At 44.8% G+C, this 13,365-nt stretch overlaps 1 protein-coding gene across 4 annotated transcripts in view; it reads left to right on the top strand.

Annotated features, from left to right (window-relative positions):
• The window catches only part of MGLL (monoglyceride lipase), a 102,833-nt gene that overhangs the window by 74,392 nt on the left and 15,076 nt on the right, over positions 1 to 13,365 (top strand). For all 4 annotated transcript variants that reach the window (XM_050312626.1, XM_050312627.1, XM_050312628.1 and 1 more), the window contains one exon: positions 12,329 to 12,465. In XM_050312626.1, coding sequence (XP_050168583.1) covers positions 12,329 to 12,465 — 137 coding nt within the window. The remainder of the gene's footprint in view (positions 1 to 12,328; positions 12,466 to 13,365) is intronic.

Below are 13,365 nucleotides of genomic sequence, written 5' to 3'. Positions count from 1 at the left end.
ATTCAGATCAGGATGTGGCTCCTTCTATAGCACAGTAGCAGACTACATAAGAAGGTGTTTGGAAACCCCCACTTGGCTCTGCCACAGATGTGTCTTGGATCTCAGGAAAAACACCTCACCTCGGTTTATCTCAGGTCAGTCATGGCAAAATCCAACATGATGCTGACCCACTTCCAGAGAGCTTGCAGATGAAAAGCCCTGAGCTCCAAGAATGCAAACCCATTACTGTGAATGGCTCTTCACAGGCTGAAAGGAAGATTCAGCCAGTGAAGAGAGCAGCTTAGAATAAAATATCTCACCAATATTTAAAGGGATGAGGCAGCAGAATGAAAAAGGTTAAATTGCAACTGTATAGTGTTTTCTTATGTCCAAATGCTAAGTGCGTGCTTTCAGAACTGCTGAGGAATGGGGCTGTGGATGGAAAACAAACAATCATATGTGAGGGAATTACAAGCCACTTGACTAGTTTGGTGTAGTTACATGTCCTTTGGCTGAATTTATCTTTGGGATTGCACCTGGAAACTTGACCATTTCACCAACAATGCAGACATGTTATTCTGTGCCAGCCATTCTAAGCTGTTCTAAGCCCATGCTTTACTCCACCCTTCATCAGTATTACTCCATGAATAGGAGTAACCGGTTTTAACCACAAGGTGAGATTTCCCAGAGCATTGAAACTGATGCCACAGAGCCTGTCCTGTGGCACTCGAGGGTTAATTTTTCTGAAGATACTGTCAGCAGATTCAGTTCACGGGGAGAGCTGCTATACCCACAGCATCTCTAATGTTGGGATTTATTCAGGGCTTGGCAGTACTCTCCAATCTGAGAATCCTTGTTTAGATTCAAAAATAAAATCTAAAAAAAAAAAAAGTGCTGAATTGTAGATGGTACAAAGACTAATGCTATCAACCCAGATTCCTTAAAATTGACATTCTCCATGCTGCATTTATTTTCTGGTTCTGAATTTACCAGAGACAAAGCCTGCTGGCAGATCCTGGCAGCTTGTCTAATGCTATGGAGCAGGCAGCCTGACCCATCGTGGTGCCAAGTTCACGCTCAGCTCAGCAGAGGGCTGGGGGAAGGGAGAGGAGGCTGAGGGCAGTGAGACTGCCTGATACCACCTGTCATTTTGACTACAGTCCCAGGCCTTTGCGTGAACCTTGCACCTATGCTGCCCAGATTTTGAAGAGAGCACTCTCTGAGCCGCAAATACGCCCTTGCTGGCTGATTGTGTAGTAGCTCTCATAGCCCAGAAGCAGCGTACAGGTCTGTAACCTTCATCAGCTCAACACTTGTATCTCTGCATTGTTTACTGAACTGCAAGACCTGCCAGCCAGTATTCACTGTCTGCTGTCACCCAGCCATGGTTTGAAATGAGTGATAGAGCACAGAAAACCATAACCTGCCTATTGGATCCTGGATCATTTGGTAAATATATGTGTAGTGAGGAGAATTTCAGAGTTGCATGGAGGAGAGTTACAGAGAAAAGGGTATCAAGTAAGAAAAAGCAGCTGAAACAATAACTCTGAAATCAATCTCTACCAAGAAAGGACAACAGCTTTGCTGCAAGACAAATTTAGGAGAGCTATTTTCTGCCCTGCCACTTCCCCGTGACTTCCCCCATGCACCATCTAAATGCCACCCAGCCATGAGCCAACTGGCAGCCGTGGGACTATGCTCTGGCACCCTGGGCAGGACTGGCGCACCCAGGAATGCTCCCTGCCAGACTTGCTTAATCAGGAGGTTTTTTCCTTAATTGTGTCGCTCCCAGGCAGATCTGGTAGGGTTTGAGCGAGCTATAGCTCTGTGCGGATGTACCCTTTTAAAAAGAAAACAAACCCAAATTAAAAAAGCCTACCCTTATTTCAATAATCCACCTGCTGCTCACCCATTGAGCTTGTGCAAAGTGGGTATAAAAAGATACTGGCTCTAGGAGAGTGGTATTTCCTTCATGCCTTGTCAGAAACAGGGACAAATCCAGTCTAATGAGGGTGGCACTGCCATGTGGCAATGCGAAGGAGTGAAGCAAAAAGTGAAAATGTCTTTAACTCTGTGGGAAAGCTCCCTTTGGACAGGCTGATTGAGAACTGGAAGTGCAGCCTATGGGGAAAGCTGACCCTGAAAGCAGGAGCTTAGGAGCTCAGGTTTGCTAATGACCTTTTGGCAGATTAGTTGGTAAAACACCTTACTGGTATCCTAGAACACGAGCCCCTCTTTTTAGAAACGTTATTATTCATTTGACAGTTACTTAAAAAAAATTATATAACCAAAAAATCTGTGCCAAGATTGCTTTGGAATAGAGAAATGCTGCACTCCTGCGCCAAGAATCTCACAGACTAAACAGAACCCACTGGGAGCCCTTGCACTATATGGGAACTCGTGTTTATTTAAACATGTAAATAAATCGGATGAAAAATGGGTCTTTCGAATTCTTTTTCCGTTGTTGTTATTGATGTGGGTTCCCAGCGGGTGGTCTGCATGGAGGGGAACCTTTTGAAGATAGCTTGAAAGGAAGTTGCGTCTGTCCCCCAAGACATTCGTCAACAGCATGGAAGGAGCTCCTACACGATCCAGCTTTCATCTTCTTTTCTTTGTGATGCCTAATCCACTGTTAGCAGGGAAGAATTAGGCCTGTCTTCCACAACATGAATTGATTCGGTTGTTTTCTCAAGCATAAAAATATTCAAGGCAGACGTATGGATTTTGCAGTGTAAGTAGCTGGGTTGATGCTGCGGCAGCGTGCCGGGCACGGCTCCCTGCTCAGCCATCCAGAGGTGGGTCATTAACTTGCAGTGCCACTTGGAGGGGAACAATCAGGAGGGTTGTGCAAACTCTCAGGCAGGGCAAATGAAACCGTCTTTAAGCAAATAGAAGAGCAAGAAATGAATGGCCTTTGTTAAGGAAAAAAATGGAAATGTTTTCTAGTTAAACAAGCTGTCATTTAGGACTTAATAGCATGTGCGTGTTGGAGAGCCAGCCCACATGCCAGTCTGCTTTGGAATAAATGGGCAGGGAAGGGGAGTGTGCAGTTCCACTCCAGCACTGACTTTTTCATTGAAAATCCTGACATTTGGAATTGGTGCCCCAGCTGTTTTAAAAGCTGTAGCTTGGATCAGAAGGTTAATGCAAGTGGATTTTCATCCTTGTTTTCAGCTAGGAAAAAATAAAGTTTGCACCTTTTTTTTTTTTTTTTTTTAAATTTATGGTACTAAGACAAGAGAAGAAAATTGCATATGATTTTAAAGCTAAATTAAAATATCAAGGAGATTGTCGTTGTCTGCTTGCCTCTTCCACTGAAGGTGAAACTCCAGCTGCCATTAGTGGTAACTTAAGTCATATGTGGAGAGCAGAAAAGAGGTCCTTCTCTGTTCTTAGCAGATCAGCAGCATATAGGTCAAATGAACTAGTGGGACCCTGGATTAACTCCAGCAAAGTCCTTAGCATTTTTTCTGCAGTATCTGGGCGTTGATACTGCTTCTATATCACACCAGAATAAGGCTTTGAAGACTAACTCTGTTGCTAAATAAAGTCATCTCAATGATACTTCAGAAAATTATCTGCTTCTCTTGAAAGAGGGCAAAATCTCAGTGCAACAGTGCAAGAATAACAGTTAAAAATTATAGGGCCTTTTAAAAATTATTATAGGACCTTAAATAAAATCACTTACTGCCCGATTAGTTAATGTCTCTGACTCCTTAGAGGCACAGTAAGCTGTGCCTCACTGATTATATATCTTACATTTATATTATGTATAGTGGTAAAGAGATATTAGACAGGAATCATTTCATCCACGAGCAAAAGAAACTCTTTTGCAGAGGAACTCAACAGCTGCTCAACCATCTAAACTGGCTTTGTGCAGCATTTTCAAACCATGGATCCCAGTAGCCTGGTAGAGAAGGGCATTCTTGCCATCTGTCTTCTCTTTTAATGTTCTTGAGGCCTGGCTGAGGTGGCATTGCAGAAGGGCCTGAGGAAGAAAGTGGAATACTGTTGTCCATGTGCTTCGTGGAAAAGGAGGTGGGCTCCATATTCCTCTTTCATGGGCTTTGGCTTCCCCAGCCGTGCCACAGCACCTTCCAGATTTTGTGGTAGGAAAGACAAAGCCCCCCCCCTACTGCAGGCAGTGTGGGAAGTGACTGTGGTATGTGCAGGTTTTCCTACTGCCTTGCCCCCCTTCATTACACAACATCCCAGGGGACACTTACGTTTCCAGTCTGGCCACGGTGCCTGCTGTTTGTAAATGCAGCTCATTATTTTGCAACACAAACACTCAGATGGGTTTTTTCAGCATATTTTCATGAGCAACGTGATGTTCCAGGAAGACTTTTAAGGAACTGCAATTCAGAGCCAAATTCAGCAACAGCATAAGAAATGGGCAAGACTTCTAAAGCCAAAAGAACCCTGTTTGTATCCATTAGAGAAGAATTGGCTCTTAACATTGACAGAAACAGTTTGCCTTGTCGGACAGAATTAACAGCTGCTCTGATATGTACCAGGGCATTTTGTTTGTCATCTCTGGAGTACAGAAAAAATTTAACATGGCTTCAGCAAGATGACTAGTTGTCTGCACCCCAGCAATAAGCCACAAATAATTTTAGTGTAGAAAATTGCGTGTTTCTTTTTTTTTTTCCCTAACCAAGACAACAAACAATATATCTCTGTGTGCACTATTCTAAAAATATCTCCGCTCTGCAAATGTGTCTCTGATGTGGGAGGAGAAGGCTTTCAATTTGCTGCACTCTTTATATGAGGCAAGTGAATAAAAACTACCCAGCAAATGCTGAAAGGAAAATGATTTTCCTAACCTTGAGGAGGGAGAGGGAAGCTGATGTACTTGTGCCTTCAGGACAAGATTCCTTTTTGGTAGGAGAGACAGAATCCACCTGTAGTTCTTAGTTACACACTTCATACATAAAACACCAAGCATGGAGAGAATTCTGTTGAGTACCATATCTAGTGGTTGCACAATGTGCATTTTGTCATGGAAAGCCCAGCAGTCTCACTGCACCTGTACAGGTGATGCAGAAGAAGGGATGCTGAGAACTACCCAGACAGGGAAGAGCGGTCAAAAGTCACAAAGGATAAGCACATACTGAGCTATATATCAGGTCCTAGAAGAACATGAAAGTGGAATCAGTGGTGAGATGGAACCTTCTCCTTTTAGTTACTGATGCTTCCCATCTGATGTGAAAGTGGTCCTCCTGGAAAAGCCTTGGTCTGTAGCTTGTGTCAGACTGCTTTTTCTTCTTGTGGAAACCAGAGCTATCAGAAGAGGATGAGAGAGATGATGCACAGCTAAGGCTCAGTCAGTTGGACACTGAGACACTCACCTCCCAAGTTTAGCTACCAAATAAGCACAGCAGCTGGCCTAGATGGCAGCTTGAGTGGAGAAAAGGTAGCATCGCAAATCCTAGGACAGCTTACCCTGCTTTCTCCTAGCTCAGATGTCTGCCCTGCCTCTGCTTTCCACCTGCAACAAAATGAAGAGTAGGTGCAGATGGAGGGCAGACACTTCAGAGTGCCCTCTGTGCATCAGACTTGATTTGGTTGAGGAATGGAAAAAGTTTGGGAAATACAACAAGAACAGACTCCCTCGCTGTGATAAGTCTGTTCTGAGGGCAAGAAAGCTGCTTGGTTGAGCAGGAATCTGCAGGATGATCTCCGAGGTGCTTCCTGTGTGTATTTGTTCAGCCAGTGGAACATTTGCTTTACATGTTACTGACAATAGAGCCACAGTCTGTTGACTTTTCCAGATGTTGATTGTCCTGCTTTGAAGCTTCTTCCTGTTGTTTTAGTTGTTTGTGTGTCTGAATGGTGAATTCGATGTACTGCTTGTTAAACAAATAATTAAACACTGAGAGCTTTGAAATCCAGTATGTTTAATTAATGAGCTTTGCTCACTTGATGAAAAGGATCTGTACTTGATTCATTACAAAACAAGTATAGTTTTTTCAGTAGTGAACTGTTATGACAATTTCAAGTGTTTACTAGTTCATTAATATTTTTTCATTAAACCTTAAAAAAAACGCCCAAGCAGAAAATCAAGGCTTCACACAACATTTGCTATGTAACCCGTTATTAGTGTCGTCTTGTGTATTGTCTCCCCCACATTCTCCATCTATGTGTTTTCTCCCATCCCCTCCTCTGCAAAACCATGCTGCCTTACAGTCTGGAATTAGAGTTAATTATTACTTTTAGATCTTGCTGTACTTTGGACTGAGGTCTGTGGTTATGCCCTGCGGTGCTGGGTGCTGTATGAGTGTAAAATAAAGCAGTCCTTGCTCAGAGGAGTTTCAGTAGAGCTCATAAATACAGGCATCAGCCACAGTGCCTTGTGACACCATTCCATTGACTGCTGCAGTGACTTCCACAACTGGAACATTCTGGAAAACTGTATCTACTGCATCTTGTGCTTTAAGTTTTACCTCCAAGTCTGAATGCATTTTGGAAAAAGGCAGAGAGGAAAGAGGCAGACAAGGGTCTCTGTCTCCCAGTCTATGGAATTTGGGTATTAAAATGTGCTGCTGAAATGGTCCCTTCCCATAGCAGCAGGATCTCAGGGTAGGTTGAGGTCACCACCTGAGCAAGCTGTCACAAGCTCAGGAAGATTGTGGGAGAGGGATTAGGTTGGCACATTACACCTTGTGCGCCAGAAGAGCCATCCAAATTTCTGTCACTAGCATCTCCCTCCCACGGGCTCCAGACCCAGCATTGCTCCTCTGTGTGGGCCACCTGCAGAGGGAAAGCATCTATGAGAACTTTTAATTATGTGGTTTTTTTCCTTAACCCAGACAGCTGAGCAGCAGGGAGGACGTACTGTTCTCATGTCTCTCACCAGCAGCATCACTTGTGGTGGCGTGAGAGCAAAAAAGGGTGAGGTGGGCTCACCTTTCTGCATGTTGCAGTGTCCAACACCAGTGAGGAATTCATCCCATCTCAAATTTGGGGCAGCAAATAGAGGCAGATGACCTCAGGAATAAAACAAATCTTTTAGAAAGCTAATAAATGCATAATACGAACATTAATACCTTCTTTTCCAAAAGTCATTCAGGCATTTGCTTCAAATGGATCTGTCAGACTCCAGCAAGCTTTTTGAGCAGGAGGCAGTGAAGGAAGAGGGTCTTCAACCTGAGCTTGGTTGTGGGCTCTAACAAAAACCCTTCCTTTGCATACCCCTGTCTGTGCTGTAACATGCTACTGCCCACTGCTGCTGCAGTGCCAGTGTTAAAACACTAAAATCACCTTTTCTGGCCTCCAGCAGCTCCTTTGGGAATGGAATCACACTCATGCTCCAGCTTATTAAATCAGACACTACAGCACAAAGCCTTGCCAATGTCCCCCTCTGCCATAATTAAGATGTGTCTTTCCAATGTGGGATTCTGCAGTACCAGAGAGGCTCCTCATCTGTGTCTGTGAATCATTGACTTCGCAGTGGTGGCAGTTCTGACCTTTAACTACTGAAAACTCCTGGTGCTCCTGTGTTAGTGCCATTACAATTCAAAATATATTTATGCTGAGGGAGTGGTAAGTCTGGAGTGCCTGACCTTAGTCCTAACTCTCCCTGTTCTGGTTCTCTCTCTCCAAAATCTTGGAGTTACACATCTAGAGAGGAAAAGAAACAGGTAGTGTGATGGATCCTGAGGCAGGAGTCAAGTCCTGCGTCCCTCCTGATTGTTTCTACCATCAGTTGGCTAGAGAGAGCATTTCACCCCATTGACGGTGTCCTCACTACAACTGAAATGGACCCAAACCATCCCCTTTCTCTCAAAAATATGTGAAAAACCAAGATCCAAATTCTGCCTGAAGAGTTACTGCTCCCCAGGCAGATTTCCCCTGTCCTCTCTCTTTGTTTTATAGCTTTTCCATAATAAATAGGGAGCAAAGGCTGAATAAACACAGCCTGTAATTTCTGCTTTCCCATGACTGTGAACTTTAAGGAACATCACTGAAATTGGTAAATTGACAGCAGCATAGCTGAACTCAGCATTATACCCTGCATTTCCCCTGTCGCCTCATCTTCTGTAGCAAAACGTTCCTGCTGAAGGTCTGAGTAGCAATTCAGTCCTCACCTGGGTCAGGCTGTGCCTTTGTCAGGAGGGTTGGGCACTTGGAAAGAGAGGGGAATATGTCAAGTGTGTGGCTTATGTAAAAGTTAGTGTTTAGAACAAAAATAGTGCAGGTGTCTGAGGGTGGACAAGATGTGCTGCACTCATCCATCCCCACAGTGCCTTGGAGGGCTGGGTGCTGATGCACCCTATGGTGTGCAGGGACAGGCACTGCCAGGCTCTCCTCTTTGCTGTTGGTCTACTTAGTACATTTAAAGGCAGATTTTTTCATCTATGATGTGCCCCAACAGCCCCAGCAGAAAAGCATCGTGCTAGTGGACATCCAGCACAGCTCCCCTCATCAGACTGAGTCTGCCCAGTGAGCCCAGAGCTGCACTGGTTATTTCTTCAGGCAGTTCCTATTTGGCTTTTACTGAAAGGGAAGGGAGTGTCGAGTTGGACTGTGCCTTTTATTTACATGTTTTTCAGCATATCTCAAATCTGACCAGGATGTAACATTTTTTGAGGCATGTGAGCCAATGTCAGATGAATAGTCTGGCTGCTTGGGAGTGGTTTTCAAAAGGAAGCCCCAGAGCATGAGAGAATGTGGGATTTGAGGAATGGAGAGCCTTGTAGAAGTACACATTTGCAGGGCCACAGAATCTGTTTGAAAGGCAAAGCCATACCTACATGGTCATAAAGCACACCCTGGAGCCCTGACACCCTCAAATATTCCATTGCTGAACTCTCAGCTTTGTCTTCCTGCACAGCAAGTCAGTATTATTCCATCCAGATGGATGTGTAGCTTTGGAAGAACTATAATCACAGGTGAAATCATGCTCTGAAGTCATGCTTTCTGACAGGTCTGACTGATCATGAGTTGCTGTTCTTAACTCTCTGGTGGCAGAGCCACAGTCTGAGCAAGCTCATGCAGAAAATACAGAGGGAAGACTTGAACAGCTATGACATGTTGGTCTAGATCATCACAGCCTTTATTAAGACTTCGTTTGAGCAAAGTATGTTATTTTGCAGTGGTGTGCTTGGTTGAAAATGGATGCCCAGACCTCCTAATTCTAGGTTTTCAATTTTAAAAATGCGTGTTTTGGATTCTTATTTTTAAAGGCTCGTGTCTAGGAAAGGGTGCCCACAATTAGCCCAGTCCATGCAACCTGAAAGGGTGAATCACTGAGCCACAGCACATGCTCAGTACTAGCAGTGAACCACACAAGCTGGATGTGAAGCCACAGAGATATGAAAACCTCTTTGACAGTTTTTGAACACTGAAGGTGCCACGTGCATGTGCACCATCAGTCACAACTCTGTACAGACGAGCACCTCGTGGTTATAACCTCACGTTGCCCTGTGGAAACCAGGGGCCCCTGGGGGAGTGCTGTGATGAAGAACTCATGGAGCTGTGATTCTTGTGACTCTTCTCTGTTGTCTCCCTTGGTGTTGTGTCTCTAGGGTGTAGAGCAGCCTCTGGTTGGTTCCAGTTCCTGGGTGAAGGGGGTTCCCCTCATCTTGCACCCACTGTTTTGCCACTGGCACTGTGGAACCACTACATCAGATTCATTCCAGCAAAACCCAAAGCAAATAGCTTTATATCAAGGATGAACCTGACCTTTCACTCTTAATAGCTCTAAAGGCAAAAGATCAAAGAAAAACATTATTGACTATATTGATGTTTGGTTGTGAAAAGTCTTTCAATCTAATAGAAGAGGTCTTAGTTCTTTACCCTGAAGCTTTCTTGGCTGCGGGATTGAAACTTGCAACAAACTCATTCTCTGGTGGAATAAATTCAGTTGTTTGGAGGGGAAGAGAGAAAAACAGTAAAATAAAAGAATATGACCCAGCAATGCCACCCAGCTAACCTTGCACAATGGGCAGGGATAGTATGAAAGCAAAGACTTGCATGGCCTTCCTTTCCCATATGTGCAGACAGACTGCTGCTCAGGTATGGCTCTGTGCCATCCGAGTGGGGGTTCATTAAGTTATTAACAAAAAACCCCAAACTCTGCAGAAATTCAGTGAGAAGCTTGTCACAGCGTTGCACAGGTATTTCTTGGACTCCACAGTCATTACTCTCACTGTTATGAGCAGTGTCACTGCTGTGTGGTGGGACCAGGGGAAATTCTCCACACTGAGGACCAAGGAGGCTTTCAAGACCTGTCTCTCAAAAATACACCGAATCCTCACAGCTCCACAGCAGGGAGTCATGGCCCATATACAGACCTGGGCCACAGGGGATTGCTGTCTCTGCTTGCTCAGCTGGAGAGAAGGAGAGACTAGAAGCAAGTGAAGTAGCACTGGAGAAAAAAGAAGTTGAAATGCAAAGCTCTGCTAAGAGGAAATGTTCCTCTTTTTGGACTGTTCAACTTATGTTAACCTGCTACATTTGAAGTTAAATAATAGGCAGATAACACATTTGAGGACCATAAAATGAGTGAAGTGGATATGTATAAAAGTTGTAAAATTTCCATCTGTAATGAAAATCAGTTTAAAGTTAATAGGTCCACTAGCCACACATATGGTTTTACTTCTGTAGATTATCACAACTTGCATTTTAATTTGCTTTTCAATTCGTTCCTGGTCACTGAGCCATGGAGGATGCTTGCTGTACCATATTTTGGCAGGAATTGGAGTATGTGTATATATAATATGAATTATATATTCTAGTAATAAGTTATTTATAACTGACCAGCATGACATGTATGGGTTTCTCTGGCAGCCAGCGTGGCTGATTGCAGCATTCACTGCCAAAAGACCCAGCCATGGAGACCACCTGGCAGGACAAAACAACAAGTTTGGGGGTTCAGTTTTTCCTAGACAGAGCGAATTTAGTCAAGCTTTTTATTAGAAGTTCTGCCTGATTTGCAAGGTGATTTTTTGGGGTGGCTTACAAGAAAATTGAGACATAGTGATTTCTGATATGACCACTGCCAGCAGATGTAACTGCCTTTGTGGCTGGGCCAGCAGTGCTTTTCTTTGCTGGTCACTGGAAGGGGAACCGTCCAGCATGTAAACAATTATCAGGCACTTCACATTCTTTGGCTAGTCATTGCCCCTTTGTGCCTTGGTGCCCACTAGAGAAGGCCTATGGAAACACACAACAGGAGGGAGATGTTGTTTGAGACTCCCTATACCCTATTCTATATGGATGGGACGTGTTTTCCGCTTCACAGTTTTTCTTAAACAAGTACATGGAACAGAAACAAGCTAGGGGGCTGTTTTTAAGGACAAATCCTATCTGTGATAGGCAATGACATGCATGTATGGTCAGGTAAACATGCACACTGCTTCCCCAAGGTGGTATTAATTTCAAGCCTTTGCAAGCTCAAAATTGCCTGGGGCTGTGTTGGTGGCGATGCTGGCTCCACCTCTGCCAGGGATGCCGCTGTTCCCATGGCAACTCACCATCTCCCATTTTAATCTTCCCCTTCCCTTTGATCAGACAAGACAGTTCCCAGATACAGAGTGAGGGAACAGTGTTGTCCAGGTGCAGTTCAGTTTGCATTAACATTTGTTTAGGAGGAGGATGCCACTGGATACTTGCCCACTGTTGCAGCCTCCACCACTTGGCCTCCTCTGTTGACCCCTCACCTCGGACAGGGGAGGTTTCCAGCCCACCCAGTGCTCCAGGGTACCATGAGAAAAGGCAGGACTTTGGAAGCTGATGCACACCCAGGCCCTGGAAAAGGCAGTGCCCATGGCTCATTAGGTTTATAGTGACCATATCAAGTCTTCAGAATTTTTCTGTTCCTTGTCAAGACTCTGCACAGCAGTTACAGCTGTGCAGGGAACCACCAGACCCACATGATCCCTGACACAAAACCCCATTCTCCAGGATGCAGTGACTGGGGGGAATGGGGGAAAATGCAGCACTACAACCCACAATTGCTACAGCAAGGCAAGACAGCCTCTCTGCTCTCCTCACCCTGATTCTGAAGGCTGCAAGAAATAGATCAGTACTCTTAGCTTTGAAGAGCAGGTAGAAACACAGGGGAATAGAAGTCCAAACTGAAGGTCCCTTTCCAACCCCTTAATGTTCTGTGACTCTGTGATTTATTTTTTTTAAATCAGATCATAGACAGTATGGCACTTGTTAAACAGCTCTGTGCAGCTTCCTCTCTATTTCTGCAGCACTCTTTCTGTTGAGAGATGACTGCAGGAGGAGGTCAAGTTAGGACAGTAACAGTACAACAGGCTTATATCTGCTAAGTCCTTTCTTGATTGCAACAACTGCTTTGAATGACTTAGATGTGTGCTCTCCTTTTCCCCTGCAGTTGGCCATGGGCAGAGTGAGGGTGATCGTATGGTTGTCTCAGATTTCCACGTCTTCATCAGGGACAGCTTGCAGCACATTGATCTCATGAAGAAAGAGCACCCTGACCTGCCTGTTCTCATTCTGGGGCACTCCATGGTAAGCACCATCCCCTACCCCATCCCAGCGTCCAGTGCTGTGGTACTCATGTGGATGGCAGGAAATGACTCATTCCACACCGGGAAAACAAAACTACAGGGAATGTTCCCTTCCACTTCATTCACTGACTGATTTGCCAGCATGCCATAATCCTGAGATCTGCCTTCAGTGTAGTCAGTCCTTAACTTTTCTACCCTCATCATGGCCCTAATCAGTGCCATTTGCTACAGTGGGCCTATTTTTTAATAGGACCATTCATTCCCATCAGGTACATGCTAAGTCTCACCAGCTCCCTACAGCATCGGGCTTCCCCTTTCATTTTAACCAGTAACCAGGAGGTTAAGCCCTCCAAAGCTTTGTGAGCAGCATGGGGATGAAGCATGAAAATACCCTGTAGCCTCATTCTGTTAAACAACTTAACAGCAAAATGTACCACGGATTAGGGCTGCAAAAACAAAGGCACTGATTTGGTGAACAGATCTGAAGCCTGATTCTGACAGCACGGGCCAAATCCCTTTATTCAAGCTAGCAGTATTCCCACTGATGTCATTGATCTGCTCTCCCTGACTTCCCCGAGGAGAAGAAAATGAAAAAGTACTTTGGGATTCAGCCCATGCTCAGATAAACAAGTGTTCTTGCATAAGAAGGCATGGCATGCTCTGAAGGGCTCGCCAGGCTCCAAAGCCGCCGTAACAAGGAGCTAATTTCCCAGTGAGGTCTTTGAGATGCTTCTCGCTGCTGCTCCATTTAACAAGCCCCTGGTTCTCCAGCAGTGTGGAAGTTCACCAAATATTTCCCTTGGCAACTAATCCTCTGCAAACTTTCCTGAGCAAGCCCACCAGGTCCCTTCCATCCCCACCCCTCGCCATCAGCCCCTGTCCTCTCGTGGGATGGCTCAGC

Source organism: Myiozetetes cayanensis, unplaced genomic scaffold (genome assembly GCF_022539395.1).
Source record: "Myiozetetes cayanensis isolate MyiCay16 unplaced genomic scaffold, myiCay2020 scf18, whole genome shotgun sequence".
Classification (NCBI taxonomy): domain Eukaryota; kingdom Metazoa; phylum Chordata; class Aves; order Passeriformes; family Tyrannidae; genus Myiozetetes; species Myiozetetes cayanensis.
The sequence above is the reverse complement of the archived record's forward strand: the minus strand, read 5'-3'. Positions and strand labels throughout refer to the sequence as shown.